Raw genomic sequence first — 22,507 nt, forward strand, 5'->3', positions numbered from 1 at the left:
GGACAGATAACTGGAGGATGTCCAGAAGCTAGGCGCTCTCATGTGATTCAGTGAACATAGTCATTAAATGGTCACTGCCATGATGCCTCCTGTGTACTTTTCACAGCTCGTAATGGAGAGACACTGGTGGGGGGCTGGATTGCTGGTGGTACTATAAGAAATAGACTAAACAGGTGCTAGCTGTAGGGACCAAAGTTTGTCAGATTTTGTTGGCTTGTTAACTTTTTTTGCATGTACAATTACACAAAGCATTGATTCTAATAATGTTTTTTATGATGATTTTGGTGGTTATTTCTTTCGAAAGTCTTCCAAAAGAAGACCTGGGCCATCTAGTCTCCCCTTATAGGAATTCCTATTATTATCTTAGGAAAGACATATATTACATGGGAAAAATAGGATAGGGGACTCACAAATTTTTGGTTGTGTACACTGTAATGTATTGTCATTTTACCAATCTCCTTTCCTGCCACTGTTGATTGCTTCTTGTCTGTGTGGCACAGGTGGGTGTTCAAGCAGCTCTATGACACGGGTCTTGTTTACCGAGGTGTCAAGGTGATGCCCTTCTCCACCGCCTGTAACACTCCATTATCCAACTTTGAATCCCACCAGAATTACAAGGTATTTATTGTTTTATCGCAAGGTCATTGCTTGTGAGAACTGCCACCACTCTTACACTGTCTATATACTCTCAGGATGTACAAGATCCCTCTGTTATCGTCACCTTCCCCTTACTGGACGACTCAGCTGTGTCACTTGTGGCCTGGACTACCACCCCATGGACACTGCCTAGCAACATGGCTCTTTGTGTTAATCCAGAACTGATCTATGTGAAACTAAGAGGTAAGTGACATTGAAGAGGTTCTAGCTGGTGTAGAAATTCAGAAAATGACAGCAAAGTGATGACGTTTTCCTTTCCTTATAGATAAGTCTAATGGGCATCTGTATATACTGATGGAGGCCCGGCTGTCTGCCCTTTACAAGACCGAAGCCGAGTATGAGATTCTGGACAGGTTTGTTTCCTTTATTGAAAGTTCAGGTGCAGCATTTGTTGGTAATGAAAGGTTTGTCTGCCCTTTGGTAGCCTTAGTGGGTCTTTGCAGAACATGTCTCCACTTTACATTACTCAGAGAACTCTTTTACTACCATGGTTGCGGCAGGACACATGAATACTTGTGACCCTTCTGGCAATAAAAGCTAAACAGAGAACTATTCTGGTAAGCATGAGTTGTCCTGCCCGGATAACCATTGTAATAAACTCATATAATACACAGGATGATGGAGGTTCTGTCCCAGGTAAAACAAACCCTGTGCTATATCTGTATAATTCAAAATGTGATGGAGGTTCTGCCTCTTGTGCAATGCTTGTAAAATATGTGATGATAAAGGTTGTGCCCTGTGATATACCTATTTCTCGTGCGTCTTATTGGGGGACACAGATACCATGGGGTATAGGCTGCTGCCACTAGGAGGCGCTGACACTAAGAAAGAAACAAAGGAAGTGACTCCTCCTGAGCAGGATATACCCGCCCACAGGCACTGAGGTAAACCAGTTTAGCTTAGTGTGAGTAGGAGGCAGACACAGGTCTGGGTTCTCCAGACCAGTTTCTTCCTTTATGTTTAGTTAGTTAGATTTTCTTTTTCCTTCTAGGTTCTATGGATTCTTGGGCACGGTGGGTAATCTAGACCCACCCTGATCCCCTCACTATGCGACCAGGGAACAGACCATAAATATAGATGGACTGTCTACCCTCGGTTGCCACCGGCCGGCAACGTGACACCATGGCACCAAATCAGTCTGACTGTCTGGTCGCCTTTCTGCGGACTCTGTATCCGCACAGCCCCTTCCTGCCTCGCCCCCCAGAGCTTGGCGCGTAAGGTGAGGCACCCACCGGCTGAAGACAGCAATGGTGAGTATGGGCTCCTACCTGGTGAGTATATTCCCCCTGCCCACCCTCCCAGGCCACCATTGTATTCTTATAGACAACCCCCGGGCCATGCTTTCCTCACACAGGGATTTCTCCATCTCCCCATGCTCCACTCCCTCAGGGTCACTGTACCTCTGTGGCTCTCCCCTCAGTCAGTAACAGGCCAGCCCCCTCCTCCATTTTATTTTGTACTGGTGCCTCTCTGGGTGCCATGGGGTGTACAGTGAGGGGTCTCCCACTCCTGTCAGTGCTGTGCAGGCTGCAGTTTCCCGCCTTTTTTCCCTATTGTGGCTATGTCTGGAGTACCTGCTCTAGAGGATGCTCCGCCTCCTCCGTTAGGCCCCGCCCCCTGTCGGCCGCAGCACCCCGCCATTTTTCTTAGGTTGCTGAGCCTGCACTACTGCACTGTGGATGCCCCGCCCCTCCCGTTAGGCTCCGCCCCCTTTCGGGTGCCGCGTGGGCCACAGCATCCAGCCCTGTATGTTATGTGGCTGATTCTGCACCCCGGGATGCTCCGCCCCCTCCCGTTAGGCCCCGCCCCCTTCGGGAGCCGCGCAGCCCGCAGCATCCTGACATTTTTCTTAAGTTGCTGGGACTTACTGTGGGATGCCCCGCCCCCTCCCGTTAGGCCCCGCCCCCTTTCGGATGCCGTAAGGGCCGCAGCATCACCATTTTTGTTATCTTTTTAACTCTATGGAGCCTTCACTGTGATGCCCCGCCCCCTCCCGGGTTGCCCCGACCCTTTTCGGGTGCTGCGGACTGCAGCATCCTGCCGTGTGTCTGTGTGTGTGTGTTGGTGTTCTCTCCCGGGAGAGCTACCACACACACTGTTCTATTCCCAGCAGCTTCTCCTGCCACCTACTGGTGGAAGTGGTTATTACACCATTACATATATAAGAATGGCTTGCATCATGTTTTATTATGGCCAATGTTCCATATAATGTTCCAGCAACCCTTGGTCTGCAGATCCAGCATTTTTGGTGCTGGTTGACCCCTCTGTGTCAGATTTTATATATTTAAGATTACATTAATACTTATATACACATTCTGGTTCCCCTCCAACCACATACGCACAGACACATTCCCCATCACCATACGGTGTTTCTGTGTCCTCAGTGAGATCCTTCTGCTACATGGTGTCACAAGTAGGACACTGCACCAGACACGTTACTCACTACTAGACGGAGCTTACTGTGCTCTGAGCAGAACCCTCTGCTACATGGTGTCACGAGAAGTACATGGAACCAGACACGTTACCCACTATCCAGGCGGTGTATCTGTGCTCTGAGCAGAACCCTCTGCTACATGGTGTCACAAGAAGTACATGGAACCAGACACGTTACCCACTATCCAGGCGGTGTATCTGTGCTCTGAGCAGAACCCTCTGCTACATGGTGTCACAAGAATTACATGGAACCAGACACGTTACCCACTATCCAGGTGGTGTATCTGGGCTCTGAGCAGAACCCTCTGCTACATGGTGTCACGAGAAGTTCATGGAACCAGACACGTTACCCACTATCCAGGTGGTGTATCTGGGCTCTGAGCAGAACCCTCTGCTACACGGTGTCACGGTAAGTACACGGAACCAGACACGTTACCTGTTTCCAGGCGGTGTATCTGGGCTCTGAGCAGAACCCTCTGCTACACGGTTTCCCAACCAGGAGAACCGTCTGCTACATGGTTGGTCATACAGGTTATGGGACCAGACACATCACCCATTGCCAATCATTGTTCCTGTGTTACTCAGAGCTACCCCCTCTGCTACAGGATGTCACAAGCACGACACATGTCCTGTCATTCACATCACCCCTTAGCGGGCGGTGCTTCAGACCTGCCTCTCATCTTCATGACATAGATTCCTTTACTACATGATGTCAGAGACATAGAACTGGACACGTTATCACCTCCCAGGTGGTGGTACAAGGTGATTCAGAGCTCTGCCCTCTGTTGCATGATATGGCTCCAACTACATTACCTGTAGTTTGGTGTGCACAGGTTGTGGTATTCTGTTACACGATGTATTACACCTTCTTCAGGTCCACTCATTATAGTGCATTATAGTGGTGATGCTTGGCATTTCTTGTGTCCAGTTCTCGTTTACATTGGGACACAGTCCTGTTCTCTTCCCTGCTCCCAGAGCACACCCTGTAGGCTTCTGTTTGCTTGTCTAGTTTACAGGTCTGACCAGGCACATTACCTGCTTCCAGTCCAGGGATTTGTATCTCTTGAATGCTGGTCCTTGGTTACTTACTGCTTGCAGCTACTCTGCTCGTGTTACCCTGTATATTACCTTTCATCCTCGTAGGACTCCCATGATCGGTGCCTGTCACTTCAGGGGATCATCATAGGGTAACTTGTTACCACACCATTTCGTCTTCTGTATGTTTCCACTAGCAAGTCTCATTACCTGCTCTCGGGCAGTGTAACCTTGGTTTATTCCTCTCGGGCCGTATCCTTTCTAAAGCCCGAGCATCCTGCTACGTGTCCCACTACACAAGGTACAGAACCCCCTGCTTTACCTGCCTCTGGACTGTTGTACTGTCATACTCTGGTCCTCTGAGTGGCCGGCAGCATATAGGTACAGTCTCTATTTCATCCTGGTACTGTCAGGATGGTTCTTCTGTCCTTCATCTGGGCATAACTACCATGTTTTGGCATTTGTTTCACTGGCTGTTACCCAGTAGTATGGCTTGGTAACAGTAGTAGTATTGTATTGCCTAGACCGTCCCCTCTGCTATACTGCGGATGGCCCTCAGCGAGGTTTGTTCTTATTTTCTCATGGTGCTCTACTTCAGGAAGCTGTCCTTGGTCAGCACCAGCCACATTGCCTCTTCTCTTTGATCTGGGTGAAGTGAGGCCTCTCGGTTCCTCAGGTAAAACAGTAAGGGTTTCTTCTACCCCTGGTGTATGTAGGACATCGACTGCCTACATGACTCACAGTGCTGCTTTAGGACTTCTCCTTCTGCATCTGCCTATGGCCAACATGGCTAGTATTTAGTCTTCTCTCTCTTAGGTTTTTTTCCCAGCCTACCGGCTTCCTCTGCTCATCTTTTCTGTCGGACACTGCGGGGTACCAGGTACTACTGTACTCTTTTCAGGACAACTTGCTCAAGATTCAGATCACGGTTTTCTTTTCTCCCTCTCCTTCTTTCCCTGGACTGCATTACGCTTGGAAAGCTTTATTCTTATTAACATGTATGTGTTTCTCAGATGGGGTAACTCATGTCATAGGCCATGGCTTTCTCTTCACAGTGAAGACTGTACTCCTAGGCCTATGGAGCTTCCAGCCTGGCCATTCTTCCCTGCTCCATAGTCAGGGACGCAGCTTCTCCTGCATCTCATGTAGCACCTTCTATGAGAGACTCTCAGTCCTTTCTCCTTTATTTGACGCCTTAGGCCTCTAGGTGCCACGAAACACTTTCCAGTCTCTCCCGTCATGGTTGTATTTGCCTTTTTTCTGTTCTACCTCAGAGTAAGTCCCTGCCGCCTGTGGTCGCCTACTTGGCTGGGCGTCTGCTTTTTTCCCCACATCTAGCCTACTAGTTCTGTTGGACTCAATGTTACATCATGTTGCTGGCTTCTAGGAAGGCCACAACCCACTCTGCAGTGCAGCACGTTGCTCCAGGGACTAGACCCGCTTTCCTTTGCCGCGGACCTGTCGGGGTTTTCTCTGACGCGTTCAGCATCAACCCTTGCTCTATTCCTATTTGATGGTTGTGTTGGTGCTATTTTGTGGCTTCTCGCCAAGCGCTCTTGTCTAGCGGTTATCTTTCCCACCCCATGGACTGCTTTTGGACGTCCCATGGTATCTGTGTCCCCCAATAAGACGCACGAGAAAAGAGGATTTTTTACTCACCGTAAAATCTCTTTCTCGTAGTCTTCATTGGGGGACACAGCACCCACCCATTTTTCTTTTGGGTTTTTCATCGGTATGGTAGTTTTCTCCGTTTTTGGTGTTATTCCTACTTTACCTGTTCTTGACTTCTCCTACTGCTCTGGCACAAACTGGTTTAGCTCAGTGCCTGTGGGCGGGTATATCCTGCTCAGGAGGAGTCACTTCCTTTGTTTCTTTCTTAGTGTCAGCGCCTCCTAGTGGCAGCAGCCTATACCCCATGGTATCTGTGTCCCCCAATGAAGACTACGAGAAAGAGATTTTACGGTGAGTAAAAAATCCTCTTATTATACACATGATGGTGGAGGTTCTGCCCCTAATGTGATGAGCCTTGTGATATGGCTGTATAATAAATGTGTTGATGGTGGTTCTGTCCCTAGTGATATGCCTGTATGATAGATGTGATGATTGTGGTTCTGTCTCTGGTGTGATGGGCCCTGTGATATACTTGTATAATACATGTGATGATAGAGGTTCTGGTTTACGCTAAGCCTCCAACAGAACACTTGAGACTGGGACGCTCTGTTCCTAGTATACAAGCACCCTCATTCTCTCTTAGCTTTGCACTAATGTTTTGACAATAATGGATCCAACTGATATTTATCTTCTGTTTCCAGATTTCCAGGCATTACCCTTAAAGGAAAACGCTATAAGCCGTTATTTGACTACTTTGCCAAGGTAATTCTGGAACACAACTTATTTCTGACCTCAGTGCCCTCCATACTGCTGCTGCTTCTCAGGATGGGCTAAAGAAGGAAGCAGGCTCTCCTGTGTATGTGCAGTGTATAAAAGGCATCTAAGCAGCTAGTCTTTACCCACTAGCTCTTTGACACCTAAAAAGTTGAGTTGGAGCCTACAAAGGGAGAAATAGTGCTACTCTTCATGTATACACCTATGACAGCTTATCTTGATAATTAAAAGGAAGCCCCCCCCCCCCCCCCCCGTTGGAGCCCCTTATACTTAACCCTTCCTCGAAGTCCCGGACCTCGACCCGCCGCCGAGAAATTCCCCTCGAAAGCCGTACGCTCGCTCACCAGAGATTAGTCCGACGCCCGTAGAGAATGACTGCTTCAGTCATTCGCAATGGGCGTCTGACTCATCTCTGGTGAGCCTGTGCACGGCTTCCGACGGGGATTTCTCGGCGGCGGGATGGGGTCTGGGACCGGGACTTCGAGAGGAGGGTAAGTATAGGGGCTCCACTGGGGGGTTGGACGGGCTTCACCCCGGCAGCCGGGATGACAGGTTCCCTTTAACTAGAGGAGCAACACATTTTAAAGTGATCTGCAATTTTATACTTATGGAGTTTGCTAGCAGAATGATGTCTGAGCTGATACAGTTAACTATGGTTCTGTCAAATTTTTCTGTTATTTTGTATTCATTGTATTCTTTTTTCCAGGCTGTAGACAGGGGAGCCTTCACTGTAGTGTTTGACAACTATGTCAAGTCTGAAGATGGTACAGGTGTGGTACACCAGGCCCCATACTTTGGAGCGGTATGTAGGATGATTGCCTGAGATTTGGAGATTCTGTCTCCCATTCTGCGCTGCTTTTGTATGTGTATACTTATGCCTTAAAGTAAAACTGAACATGTCTGCTCTGTCTGCGTCATGTTATAGGTCAGGATTTGTTGAGTACATTGATTCTAGTTTTGTGGGGGAAAAGTTGAGTCTAGTGCCTGGTCTTTACCACTGATTGAAAGCTGTTCTTATATGTGCACTTAAAAGGGGAAAGACTGTCTAGCCATTCATCTTAGAGTTACTACCTGTACTGCACCGCCATCTTTCTTTACTACATAAAAATACCCTTCTTTATTTCCTTTTCTGTGTCTCGTCCTAACTCTCTTTCCCATACAGTTCTGCCCTATTACCTGTTCTATTACTTGTGCTGTACTGTTTCTAGCTCTGTTACCTGTACTGTACCCCTCTTTGTCTACTGCTCTCTAGTGCTACCTCTATTGTACCGCTCTAGTACCTGTACAAAAACCATGATGAAGAGAGGACACCATCTTAATTACAAAAATGATGTTGTTTGTTCATGCCACATTAAATATGAAAAGTCATTTTACTCAAACCAGTAGCGGGCCTCTTGAGAGGCTTAAAACACGATAGAGTGAGCCAAACATCGCAATTTTATGTTAATATGTGGCATGTATATTTTTGCCAGGAAGATGCTTTATCGTTATGTTTTGTTTTTTAATTAAACTTTATTTATATATATCTTTTTCCTTAACATTATATAAAATTAAATCGGCACATTAAACCCCTCTTTGGATCAAAATTCAAATGTTCCTTCACATTAATCACATGAAACATTAACAGTAAAAAAAATACAGTTTTTGTATTTGAGCAAACCTTTTAGTACTCCTGATCAATTTTTGTAGCATTTGATGCCTGATTAAATAAGTGTGATAAAATGGAAAACAAAATGTCCCTGTCTTTTTACTGCCGGATTCTCTGCGTAGCGCCTGCACTGCATTGTGTTTATCTATAATATAAGATATATATATATATATATATATATATATATATATATATATATATATATATATATATATATAATATAGCTTTGGACCCACATCCCTTCCTTCCAATGGAGAAGTGTGCTTTTTTTCACCCATGTGCACCATAAATGCTGGCATCTTACCTGTCCACAAGTCATAACCTCTGTCTCTCTGTCTCCTCTTCTCTTGCAGGATGATTATAGAGTCTGCATGGACTTTGGGATCATCCAGAAAGACTCTGTTCCTGTGTGCCCAGTCAACGCCTCTGGCTGCTTCTCTGATGAAGTGACCGACTTTGCAGGACAATATGTCAAGGTTCGATTCCTAATACTCCATATGTTACAAAGGGGAAATACTGTCCATGATTCCGATACCTTAAAGCGACTCTGTACCCACAATCTGCCCTCCCCAAAGCACTTGTACCGTTGGATAGCTGCTTTTAATGCAAGATCTTTCCTGGGGTCTGTTCGGCAGGTGATGCAGCTATTGTCCTAAAAAACAACGTTTAAACTTGCAGCCCTGTGTCAAATTGGCGTGGCCTAGAGTTTCTATGCCCTAACCTTGCACCGCCTCTCTGTCCCTCCTCCCTCTCCTCTTCACCATTAGAAATGGCCCTGGCAGAATTTCTCCTATTCCTCACTTGTCTAAACACTGCACAGGTGCCTTAACGATCCAGCACATGTGAATAGGGGAAAACCTGCCTGGAGCATTCCTAATGATGAGGAGGGCGGGGAGGAGGGACAGAGAGGCGGTGCAAGCCTAATGCATAGACATTCTAGGCCACGCCAATTTGACACAGGGCTGCAAGTTTAAGGCTGCCTTCACACCTACCGACTCGCTGCGTTAACGCTGCAAGTCGGCTAGGTCCTGGCAGATCACTGTCAGTCCATACACGCAGCGGTCTTAACGACCGCTGCGTGTATGTAAATCTGCCGGCCGCTTAACTCCTTCTGATGCCGGCCGCCTCCCGCTCCGCTCTGTATACATTACCTGTCCTCACTCCACGGGGTCCCGGCGTCCTGCTCTCGCGCCCGGCCAATCAGTGGCTGCGGCTGGGCAACACACTGATTGGCCGTGCGCGAGAGCAGGACGCGGGGACCCCGTGGAGCGAGGAGGTATGTATACAGAGCGGAGCGGGAGGCGGCCGGCATCAGAAGGGGTTAAGCGGACGGCAGATTTACATACACGCAGCGGTCGTTAAGACCGCTGCGTGTATGTACTGACAGTGATCTGCCAGGACCTAGCCGACTCGCAGCGTTATTAACGCTGCAAGTCGGTAGGTGTAAAGGCACCCTTAAAGTGTTTTTTAGGACAATAGCTGCATCACCTGCCGAACGGACCCCAGGACAGATCTTTGAATAAAAGCAGCTATCTAACGGTACAAGTGGTTTAGGGGGGCAGATTGTGGGTACAGAGTCGCCTTAGGCAATAGAAGATTTATGGCAGATAAGCTTAGAGCATGCTGGGATCTTATACTCCTCCCTTCACTGCCTCCTTAGTACAGTTGCAACAACTTAATTTCAATGAAGCAACTTTTCTTAATATTTTTGATTACCATTATCATGTAGTTTTATATAAGTGCCCATAGGCATGTCTGTTACCTACTTTTGATGTCAGCAGTGCATAGCTTACGAAGGAAGTGATGTTCCATGATCTGGCATGGTGGGTACATAATGTGTATGGAAGGCTAATCTTCGCTTTCAGGCCATGAATAGCAGGATTTTTGAAAGTTTGTAAAATGTCCGCATGCTGCTGTGGTGAAAGCAATTATGGGTAGACAATTGACACCATTGCAAATCAGTGACATAGAAACTGCACAGCACCATTCATACTGACACCTAATCCCTATGCACCATCCAGCGGCTGTGGTAGTCACTGCAGTCAGTATGTCTCGAGATACCTTCGGCAGTCTACCAGGATCTTATCAGTGAACAAAATAGAAAAGGGCAGCGCTCCCTAGCGCGGATCAAATTATAAAAGACAGAGAGGGACCAACATGCAAGGAGACCCTCACCTGATGAGGTTGTGCTAGTAAAGAGGCACAACACTCGTATTGGCATATACGATGGACCGCAGCCACTCCCGCTATCCAAAGGAATGAATTGCACAAAGACACCTCCAACACCAACCAAGCACGGATCGTGGGGCGCAGGTCCAGTGGGATAAGGACATATAGTATAAAATATGTATATTTATTGAGACTCAACGCGTTTCGGAACCGCATCGGTTACTTTCTCAAGAGTCATAATAGTTCACACAAAAAACACAGTTCATATAAAAGAAATAAGGATGTGACATCAGAATATAGGGGAGGAGGGAACACACCCACTTAGGACAGGTGAAGCAAATCTCTATTATTAAAGGACAAGTGCCATGAAAAACTTTTTCCCAGTAATTGAAGCACATTACAAAGTTATATAACTCTGTAATATGCTTCAATCACCTATCTGCCTCCCTTCCCTGTCTTTTCCCCCCTCCACCCCCCACCAGGAAGTGTCCTGACTCACACAGCCCTAATGTCACCGTCACCAGGCAGCTCCTTCTTGTGAGGATGAGTCATCAGCAGGAGGGCTGCTCTAGGTCCTGTTACACCATCCTCCCCCTCCCCTCCTTGTCAGGTGACTCTGCTTGCTCAGCTTATCTTCTCTAGTGACATGACTCCTTCACTGAGTCCACAGCAGCAGGAGAGAGGGTATGAGGGGAGGGGGGAGCTGATAAGCAAGTGAGATGTGACAAGTGATGGCTTGCAGTTGTTCAGCCAATGGGAGCTGAGCAAGCCTGTCACCTGACAAGGCAGGGGAGGGGGGAGGCTGCTGTAACAGGAGAAGGAGCTGAGAGAAGAGCTTGGTGACAGTGACAACAGTAATCAGGTCTGTGTGAGTCAGGACACTTCCTGGTGGGGGGTGGAGGGGGGAAAAGGCAGGGAAGGGAGGCAGATAGTTGATTGAAGCATATTACAAAGTTATATAACTTTGTAATGTGCTTCAATTACTGGAAAAAAGTTTTTCATGGCACTTGTCCTTTAAGACAAAAGTATAACAATATATATAAAAAAAAATATATAACAATGTAAATAAAAATATATCAAATAATACACTGATGAAAATATATATACACACATATATACATACACACATATATGTACATATACATATATATAAATACATACATATACATACATACATACATACATACAAACATAAACACCACATCTAGAGACATTATATACAAAATGAATTTAAATTTATCTATTATATTTTAGTATTCTCTATTATTTTGTTTAAGCCACCTGGTGTCAAAGAGCACATCCAAAAAATCCAGTAGGATTCCCTATTTATAAGTTGTTTGTATCTATTTGGTGTAGATTCTGAAATTTCTTCCAGAATAGTAAGTTTTAAAGTGCTGGGGTCAGAGTTATGTTTAAGAAAATAATGTCTGGATAGACAATGTAACAAGAAAGAATTTTTTATGTTAGCGCGATGTTTGTTCATGCGGGACCGCACAGTCTGAACTGTGCGACCCACATATTGTAGCTGACATGGACATTCTAAAAGGTAAATAACAAATTGAGAAGAACAGGAATATGTGTTATGAACATTAAAAATCTCATTCGTCACTGATGACTTAAAATTTGGTGATGGAATAGTGGAGATTGCAAATAGTGGAATTGCAACACAAACATCTAGTTATATTGCAACGTATTGTACCGATAGAATTCATGTTTGATCCCACACTGTCGATGTTAGCCGTAATGTTACGAAGTTTACCAGGGGCTAGATGACTACGTAGAGTTTTGGTTCTACGGAAAATTACCGTAGGTTGTCTCGGAAGAATAGGTTTTAAAACTGGATCGCTTAAAACAATATTCCAATGTTTCATTAGTATCTTTTTGATTTCCTGTGTGCCACAATTATACTCCGTAATTAGCGCTGCACTGAATTTATTGTGAGTGTCAGATTTTTGATAGGTTTTTAGTTTATTATTCATTTTATCTATAATCTCTTTTTGCGTTGTACTTTTATTTTTATTATAGGCGCTAGATAGCAAACGTTTGGGATAACCTTTATTAGTAAAACGGTTGTGTAAAATTTTGGATTGTTCCTGGAAATCTGTATCTAGAGTACAATTCTTTCTAATACATTGATACTGTCCATAGGGTACATTCTTAAGCCAATTAGGGAGATGGCAACTCGTAAAATCCAAGAAACTATTAACAGCTACCTTTTTTAAAAAAAGTAGAGGTCTTAATATTATTAGATAGTACATCTTTGCTTATAATTAAGTCTAAAAATTCCAAGCAGGTATCACCATAATTAAGAGTAAAATTAATACCCCACTTGTTCCGATTTAAAAGTTGAACAAATAAAATCGCATCTTCTTTAGTCCCTGTCCACACCATAAAAAGATCGTCTATGTAACGACGGTAAAAAAATACAAATTGTTTGTACATGTCAGATGCATCAGACTGTGCGATGAGCTCTTCCTCAAAACGACCCTGAAAAGATTGGCAAAGCTAGGGGAGAAACGAGAGCCCATCGCACAGCCTTTAATCTGACGGAATATACTATCACCAAAAGCAAAGGCGTTGTGTTCTAAAATAAAACGCATACCACGTAAAATAAATGTGGATTGTGACAATGGTAAAGTAATATCATTAGATAAATAATAATGTGTCAATTTTAATCCCAGTTCAATATCAATATTAGAATAAAGCGCTGCTACATCTAATGACATAAAAAAAAAATTCGTAGTTAAATGAAGAAACTGAAGTTCAGAAATGAGTTGTGTTGAATCTTTCAAAAAGGACGGTAATTCAGACATATTTTTAAAGAAATAAATCAATGTAATGAGAAAGGTTGCTAGTAAGAGAGCCCACCCCCGAAATGATAGGTCTACCAGGTGGTTTATTTTCACACTTGTGTACTTTTGGCAAATAATAAAAATAAGGAAAATTGGTATTAGTAACTAATACAAAATCTTTTTCATTTTTATTGAGAATTCCTTCACTTATTGCCTCCTGTATCAAAGCATTGTAGGCAATGGTATACTCATGAGTAGGAATGCTATCTAACTCGATGTAGTATTCAGTATCTGAGAGTATTCTATGAGACTCTTCAAGGTAGTCAGATCTATTCAGTAAAACCGTCCCACCACCCTTATCAGCGGGACGTATTATCAGTTGTGAGTTGGATCTAAGGGTGTTTAAAGCTGTTCTTTCACCCCTAGTTAGATTATCCTTATGACCACTATTATAAACAACACTAATGATATCTCTTAAATCATTGAGTACCAATGACTGGAAGGTCTCAATAAAATGACCTTTGCTTTGTAAAGGATAAAAGTTCGATTTATTTTTAAGACCTGTGAAAAGGTATCTAAGAGGACATCAGAATTAGAAGGTAACGGTATGTGATTAGTACATTCTTTTAAACTAAAATGACGCTTGAGAGTTAACTTGCGTATAAAATCATTAATATCTAAAAAAAAAATTAAATTATTAGGATATGATACCGGACAAAAAGATAAGCCCTTATTTAATAGACTTATTTCATTTTGATTGAGGATATGAGAAGATAGATTAAATAATTTCATCGTACCTGACGATTCAGTGGATAAAGATTTTAACACAGGTCTATTTTTCCTTTTTTGTCCTTTTTGTCTAATCCCTCCTCGGCAGCCTCTAGGTATGTAGCAGCGCTTTATTCTAATATTGATATTGAACTGGGATTAAAATTGGCACATTATTATTTATCTAATGATATTACTTTACCATTGTCACAATCCACATTTATTTTACGTGGTATGCGTTTTATTTTAGAACACAACGCCTTTGCTTTTGGTGATAGTATATTCCGTCAGATTAAAGGCTGTGCGATGGGCTCTCGTTTCTCCCCTAGCTTTGCCAATCTTTTCATGGGTCGTTTTGAGGAAGAGCTAATCGCACAGTCTGATGCATCTGACATGTACAAACAATTTGTATTTTTTTACCGTCGTTACATTGACGATCTTTTTATGGTGTGGACAGGGACTAAAGAAGATGCGATTTTATTTGTTCAACTTTTAAATCGGAACAAGTGGGGTATTAATTTTACTCTTAATTATGGTGATACCTGCTTGGAATTTTTAGACTTAGGGTGCGTTCACACCTACAGGATCTGCAGCAGATCTGCAGCAGATTTGATGCTGTGTTCAGTTATTTAAATGAAGTCGGCTGCTGAAAATCAGCTGCAGATCCTGTAGGTGTGAACGCACCATTAATTATAAGCAAAGATGTACTATCTAATAATATTAAGACCTCTACTTTTTTTTAAAAAGGTAGCTGTTAATAGTTTCTTGGATTTTACGAGTTGCCATCTCCCTAATTGGCTTAAGAATGTACCCTATGGACAGTATCAACGTATTAGAAAGAATTGTACTCTAGATACAGATTTCCAGGAACAATCAAAAATGTTACACGACCGTTTTACTAATAAAGGTTATCCCAAACGTTTGCTATCTAGCGCCTATAATAAAAATAAAAGTACAACGCAAAAAGAGATTATAGATAAAATGAATAATAAAAAATCAAAAATCTGACACTCACAATAAATTCAGTGCAGCGCTAATTACGGAGTATAATTGTGGCACACAGGAAATAAAAAAGATACTAATGAAACATTGGAATATTGTTTTAAGCGATCCAGTTTTAAAACCTATTCTTCCGAGACAACCTACGGTAATTTTCCGTAGAACCAAGACACTACGTAGTCATCTAGCCCCTGGTAAACTTTGTAACATTACGGCTAACATCGACAGTGTGGGATCAAACATGAATTCTATCGGTACCATACGTTGCAATATAACTAGATGTTTGTGTTGCAATTGGATTTCCACTATTCAATCACCAAATTTTAAGTCATCAGTGGCGATTTTTAATGTTCATAACACATATTCCTGTTCTTCTCAATTTGTTATTTACCTTTTAGAATGTCCATGTCAGCTACAATATGTGGGCCTCACAGTTCAGACTGTGCGGTTCCGCATGAACAAACATCGCGCTAACATAAAAAATTCTTTCTTGTTACATAGTCTATCCAGACATTATTTTCTTAAACATAACTCTGACCCCAGCACTTTAAAACTTACTATTCTGGAAGAAATTTCAGAATCTACACCAAATAGATACAAACAACTTATAAATAGGGAATCCTACTGGATTTTTAGGATGTGCTCTTTGACACCAGGTGGCTTAAACGAAATAATAGAGAATACTAAAATATAATAGATACATTTAAATTATTTTTGTATATAATGTCTCTAGATGTTAGATGTGGTGTTTATGTGTGTATGTATGTATTTGTACATATATGTGTGTATATATATTTTCATCAGTGTATTATTATTTGATATATTTTTATTTACATTGTTATATATTTTTTTATATTTCTTGTTATACTTTCGTCTTAATAATAGAGATTTGCTTCACCTGTCCTAAGTGGGTGTGTTCCCTCCTCCCCCATATTCTGATGTCACATCCTTATTTCTTTTATATGAACTGTGTTTTTTGTGTGAACTATTATGACTCTTGAGAAAGGAACCAGTGCGGTTCCGAAACGCGTTGAGTCTCAATAAATATACATATTTTATACTATATGTCCTTATCCCACTGGACCTGCGCCCCACGATCCGTGCTTGGTTGGTGTTGGAGGTGTTTTTGTGCAAAGGATCTTATCAGGTCACTCCTAGCCAGCATGCCTAGCTGCTGTCAGTGCTGTACATCAAAGTTACCCTAGATTATAGCTGGTGGTCATAATCTCACTTGACTGTGTATAAATGCAGTGGGGACCTCAGCATCAGTCGAGGTTGATTGTAGTATGTAACTATGGAGACATACAGTCTTTATAAGAGATTTAGACACAAATGTTAAGATATATAAGTATATATTATACTAAGATATAAGTTAACAAAATTATGTACATTGTAGTTTTTTTTAAGGGGTTGTCTAGAAAAAAAAGTGCTGTGCAGCAGGGGAGTGCTGCAAATTCAATAAACAAGTGACACTTGTTTATTGTGTTTACATCACTACCTGCTGACTAGCATTTTTTTATTTTTTATTTTGCCTGTCCATTTAACTACATTGACCCAGAAAAAAATAAGGTTGGAGATAGTGATAAGGGCACTTATACTTGTTTTTTAAAAAAAAATTCAAACAAAAGGGAAGTCCTATGTCTTTCACATTGACTTCCCATGGGCTCCACTCATGCTTGTGCCAAAAAAGGTTTGTTTTTAGGTTTATACCCTTGGTGTAATAAAACATGCAAAACAGGAGTCCGTGGAGCCTCGGTTGCGAGTCTCAAAACACGGGATAGCCAGATATCTCTAGCCTGTTGCCACGGGGTGCCTCCATGATAGGGAGAGCACCACACCACCCCGATAAATAGCCCCTTAAGTCCCACTTGGTTGCAAGTATTGGAACATAGATAGGGAAACACCAGGGTGGCCCCTTTTTGTCAATGTCTAACTCAAGGTGCGAGTATTGCGATCATGACAAGGGCTTGCCAAGGCAGGCTTCCATCCACAGACAGCCGTTTCGGGGTTTTTGCCCCTCGTCAGTGTGGAGTAGGATTCTGGCTAGTTGGGGCAATAGCAAATTGACCAACAAAACACAGTCATCACTGAACTCAAGGAGAACAGTGAAAAAAATTCCAATGAAGTACTCAATCAAGAGTCTCCTCTGTTGCCCCCCAAAATTTAAATATGCAAAACAGGAGTCCGTGGAGCCTCGGTTGCGAGTCTCAAAACACGGGATAGCCAGATATCTCTAGCCTGTTGCCACGGGGTGCCTCCATGATAGGGAGAGCACCACACCACCCCGATAAATAGCCCCTTAAGTCCCACTTGGTTGCAAGTATTGGAACATAGATAGGGAAACACCAGGGTGGCCCCTTTTTGTCAATGTCTAACTCAAGGTGCGAGTATTGCGATCATGACAAGGGCTTGCCAAGGCAGGCTTCCATCCACAGACAGCCGTTTCGGGGTTTTTGCCCCTCGTCAGTGTGGAGTAGGATTCTGGCTAGTTGGGGCAATAGCAAATTGACCAACAAAACACAGTCATCACTGAACTCAAGGAGAACAGTGAAAACAGTGTAATAAAACATGACAGATTTTCTTTACATTGCCAAAGTAATAAAACTGAAACCAGCAAAAAGTAAATTAAGCTATTTTACGTAGTTATTACCTCTAGTGACTGTAGAGATGGTTTTTAGCATTCTAGATGCTGTGTCATTGGAAACCCCTAATGTGCAGTCGTCTCAGAATAGATTTGACCTCTAATGACAATGAGTTGTATATTTCTGCCCCAAGGATGCTGATAAGAACATTATAAAGCTGCTGAAAGAGCGAGGTCGTCTGGTGCACAGCAGCACTTACAAGCACAGTTACCCTTTCTGCTGGAGGTGAGTTTCTGTAACCAAGTCTGCCCCCTGATAGGCTATTATCGATGCACCCTTTTTCATTGCCATACATGTGTAATCCCTGTTCTCTTCTCAGGTCAGAAACACCACTTATTTACAAAGCTGTTCCTAGCTGGTTTGTTAGAGTTGAACACATGGTGGATAAACTTCTGCAGAACAACAGTCAATGTTACTGGTAAGGAGAGTCTACTTCTGCTATCTGTAGAACAATTTTGTGTGTGCGCTATGGACTTGGTGTATACTCTAAAATGTGCCTGGATTCCCTCACATCACCTTGCAACTTCCTGTGGGTAATTCCACTATAGTAACCCCATAACCCCCTGTATGCAATCCCTCCTGTAGTGAGTCACCACAGTAGTCAACCTGTCCTGTAGGTAAACCTCCCTGTAATAAGCACCCCCTGTAGGTAATCCCCACCCCCTCTTTAGACAATCCCCCTGTAAGTAGACCCGATCCCCATGTCATAGCGATATGTCAGAAGTGTGTATCAATGGGGCTTTAGTTCGCTTGAACAAAAAGGCAGATGCATGGTCTATGTTTATAATGCAAGCCTATGGAAATTCCGGTATACTGAATAGAGTATAGATTGGAGATGAAGTGGCAGTGCTAGCGATCAGCATGGTTCTCATCACCCAGACCCCCACCGATACACACTTCTAACATGTTGCTAAGACATATTAAATGATAGGTACCATATAATTATAAGGGCTGCTTTAGGATATATGCAAGGAAGAACCATACCAGGAAGGCCTTTTTTTATCATATTGTGTGCTAAAATTTGTTACATTTAAAATCTATGTCTGTTACATTTGTCATTCTATGGCACATAGAAAGAAAAAAAAGAAACGCTGTGCTTGCATGTGCAGGCAAATTGCACAAATGCTTGCTCACCTGGTTAGGTCGTGCATGTTAGGCTCGACTGTGGGCTTGTGGGTATATAAGGAGGCGCTGCTGTCCACCTTCCGATCTCCCTGGCTGGGGGATTGGTGCCAATATACAGATAAACTCCAAACAGTGGTGGATTCCTTGGCACTCAAACCACAGTCACTCAACTTCAATCAAGAGGTGGGGATTCCGGTGTAAATATAAACCAGATGTATCCTTTATTGCCGTGCTAAGCAGTTTAAGGGTTAACCACCCTCTTCATCAGGCATATTTAGGTGCATTGTACAATAATATTTATAGAAAAACTCAAATGGCTGACCCAGAATGGTCTTGCTGTTTCCTATAACTGAAACCCCGTTGACAAATCAACAACAATGTTATTTCAAAGAATGCTGAAATACAGTATGAGGCTGGGTTCACACTATGTATATTTGAGGCTGTATTTGTGAGGCTGTATAGCAACCAAAACCAGGAGTGGATTGAAAACACAGAAAGGCTCTGTTCACATAATGTTGTAATTGAGTGGATGGCCGTCATTTAATGGCAAATATTTGCTGTTATTTTAAAACAACGGCTGTGGTATTGAAATAATGGCCGTTATTTACTGTTATATGGCGGCCATCCACTCAATTTCAACATTGTGTGAACAGATCCTTTCTGTGTTTTCAATCCACTCCTGGTTTTGGTTGCTATGAGGACCTGACATGAGGACCAAATACAGCCTCAAATATACATAGTGTGAACCCAGCCTAAAAGATATAGATATATATATATATATATATATATATATATATATATATATATATATATTTATTAGTATAGCGCCAACAGATTCCGCAGCTATAGATATAGATAGATAATAAAACAGCTTATCCTCATTCTTCCTCATTGTAACTAACATTCTGTTACTTTGACTTGAGGTAAGTAGCTGGACTCTAGTGTGTAAGGGCCACCATCTTACTGGGTTCACATCCTCCGTGTTCCATAAATCTACTTCTCTTAAACCTTCCTAAAAGCTTCTTATTGTGTGTATGTGTATGTATGTATATATATATATATATATATATAATATTATAGAAAAGGGATAAAAATTCCCAATCCCCTTTTTAATCCCTTTCTATACTGGATATAGAGGAGCAGTACAGCATAGAAATAAACAGCATTTAAGTTTTTACATTATAAGTTAAAGGAACGGAATGTTAGTTACAATAAGGAAGATCAGGTGATGACTGTTTTATATATATTTTATATATATCTTTTATATTGTATTTAATAATTCTTTGGAATAATATGCTGTTGATTTTCCAATGGGGTTTTGGTTTAATGAGCAAGAGAGGAGTGACGTCATGCGGACACCCGGGAACAGGAAAACTGTTCCGGGTCAGCCATTTGAGTTTTTGATTGATTGATGTGGAGTGACTCTGCCCGGGTCCGGAGGTTTGTGTGCCAAGGAATCCACCACTGGAATTCATCTGTATATTTGTCATTCAATGGAGACCCTGACACTTATCACACATTTTCCCCACCATGGATAATAGCATGACCCTGTCACAGTCTTTACAACAAAGCTAAAAAGTGAGGAGAGCAGGAAGTTCTGGTTTAAAAAGGCATGACCCTGAAAATTGAGCTGTGACGTTTCTTCTGTAATGGCATGACTGATTCTGCCACAGTTTTCACAATATTCCTGAAAATTGAGCAGAGAGGAAAGTGTTTTCTACAGCCCTGCCACAGACTTCACTGTCAAGCTGAAAAGTGAGAAAAAAAAATGTTGGTTTTGAATGGCTTGATCCTGCCACATGCTTTACTGCAGAGCTGAAAAGTGAGCAGAACATGACGTGCCGATCCATAGGGATGTTTCAAAACATATTGTTTTATTAATAGTCAGGAGAAAATGAGAAATGAATTAAACTCTTGATCTGATTTTACTTTTAACCGCAGTGTTCTTACCCCATCCTGGGCCCATGGGGGGAATTGAATTAATGAAAGTAATTAGCGTCTGACACTTCCATCCTGGGGACGTTCCTCCATGGCCCAGAAAAGAGGGCAGTAGATGTGGGAGGAGGGGGTGGCTTCCTTGTTTTAATAGCTGTGTATAGGGCTCCTATGTCCCCGTAACCCACTTCCTGCTGCCTGGGGACCTTCTGCTGCTTCACATCTTCTAATTAGTTGTGAAATAAGTTAAAGACTCAGAAAAACTTTATACAAAGCATCAGAAGAGACTGTGAGCAGGACACAGGTCCTGGCTCTTCTATAGCTGAGCTTTGTGACTATCCCTCCATAAATAACACTCCTGACTGTGGACGGGGGAGGCGCCAGGGAAGTTCTCGTGCACTACATCATCCAGGAATATTAAGAGTCATTTACAAGATTACCAGTGTGTATTATGTCTAAAAGCCAGATTAATGAGGCAGGAATCTGCCAATAAACCATCTTCAGTAATCCACATCCATTTACTGATTGTTGTTGGTTTCGATCAGAACATGTACCTACCATAAAGAAATCTTTTATTCTATTGCTATTCTGGCTAAAACATTTACAGTATACAGTCATGCTTTATCAGTCCAGGCTGACGGGTGAATACAGTCTATTGCTCTCTGTTACTAGTATTTTTTTGGCTGGTAAAATGATAACCATAGAGAGGTGAAAATAATATATTATAAGGACATTTTCTACCTCACAGCCTTTGTAAGATATTTCTGGCTAATGACTGTATGAATATTATGTAATTTTTGCCTATTTATTGCAATTTCCAGGCTGGGGAGAAGCAGCAATTTTCATGAAATCAATGACAGGAAGTGTAGAAATCCACCTGCCCATTATGACTGCATTATGTCATGAATCTGTGGTGCTGAGAACCTCCAGACACCACCTATCCACAACTGACATTGCTGAGTGGGTGGTTCTCACAGACCAGTGTGGTCCACATGTTTCATCTCATTGGAGATGCTGTTTACTGTAATGCCTCCTCCATCTCTTTCAGGGTTCCAGAGTTTGTAAGAGAGAAGCGTTTTGGTAATTGGCTCAAGGAGGCTCGTGATTGGGCCATATCCAGGAACCGTTATTGGGGCACTCCAATACCACTGTGGGTCAGCGATGACTTTGAGGAGGTTTGTAATGCATGCATAACATACAGAGGGGTATTGTACATAAAGATGGCTGCCGTCCACAAAGGAACGAGAAGCACATCATGTCTGTGGTGAATTTTTTCTGAGGGGCTCACAGTGTACAGGGAAACTATCAGCAGGTTAGACTTATCTAACTTTTCTGGTATTAGGAGTTTAATTAATATGCTAATAAGTTGTTTTAGTGCATTTCGGGCGGGACTACCACCTCTAGTTTACCAATTCACTCTCGGATGCCCGCTCCTCCTAACATATATGGGTGCATTGGGGGCAGTAGTCTTGCCCCCAGTGCACCAAAACCTCTTACTAGCATAGGGATTAAACTCCTGAAATTATGGAAACTGCGCTGAGAGTGAAGGTAAGAAGCTTACTTTAATCCTTGGCGCCCTGTGCAATATAGGAACATATCAGCATGTTAGGTACTTCCAACCTGCTGATGGAGGCTGGACACTGCTACAGTCACTGAACAGCGACTAAATACTGCGTTAAGTCAACCACATTGACTTGTGGCTTCTTTAAAGGAGAAGTCCAGCGATTTCTGAAAGCTGTCAGCCTGCAGGGTGAGGGGCTAATTGATGAAAAGTTGAACTTTCCTCTCCCTGTGCCCGCGATGAGCACCAGAAGCGGCCGTAGGACCCCCGCCAGAAGTCATTTTCCCTCAAGTTGTGATGATGTCACGACTTGGGGGAAAATGAGTGTCCCGGCTGATGGGCTGGCCACTCAGCCAAT

General features: G+C 42.8%; 1 protein-coding gene across 1 annotated transcript in view; it reads left to right on the forward strand.

Annotated features, from left to right (window-relative positions):
* IARS1 (isoleucyl-tRNA synthetase 1) overlaps positions 1-22,507 on the forward strand; it is a 41,557-nt gene that overhangs the window by 10,680 nt on the left and 8,370 nt on the right. The window contains exons 6-14 of the mRNA XM_069966470.1: positions 501-618; positions 693-840; positions 923-1,010; positions 6,438-6,498; positions 7,217-7,312; positions 8,512-8,634; positions 17,662-17,753; positions 17,848-17,946; positions 21,637-21,763. Of these exons, the coding sequence (XP_069822571.1) occupies positions 501-618; positions 693-840; positions 923-1,010; positions 6,438-6,498; positions 7,217-7,312; positions 8,512-8,634; positions 17,662-17,753; positions 17,848-17,946; positions 21,637-21,763 (952 nt within the window). The remainder of the gene's footprint in view (positions 1-500; positions 619-692; positions 841-922; positions 1,011-6,437; positions 6,499-7,216; positions 7,313-8,511; positions 8,635-17,661; positions 17,754-17,847; positions 17,947-21,636; positions 21,764-22,507) is intronic.

Source organism: Dendropsophus ebraccatus, chromosome 4 (genome assembly GCF_027789765.1).
Source record: "Dendropsophus ebraccatus isolate aDenEbr1 chromosome 4, aDenEbr1.pat, whole genome shotgun sequence".
Taxonomy (NCBI): Eukaryota; Metazoa; Chordata; class Amphibia; order Anura; family Hylidae; genus Dendropsophus; species Dendropsophus ebraccatus.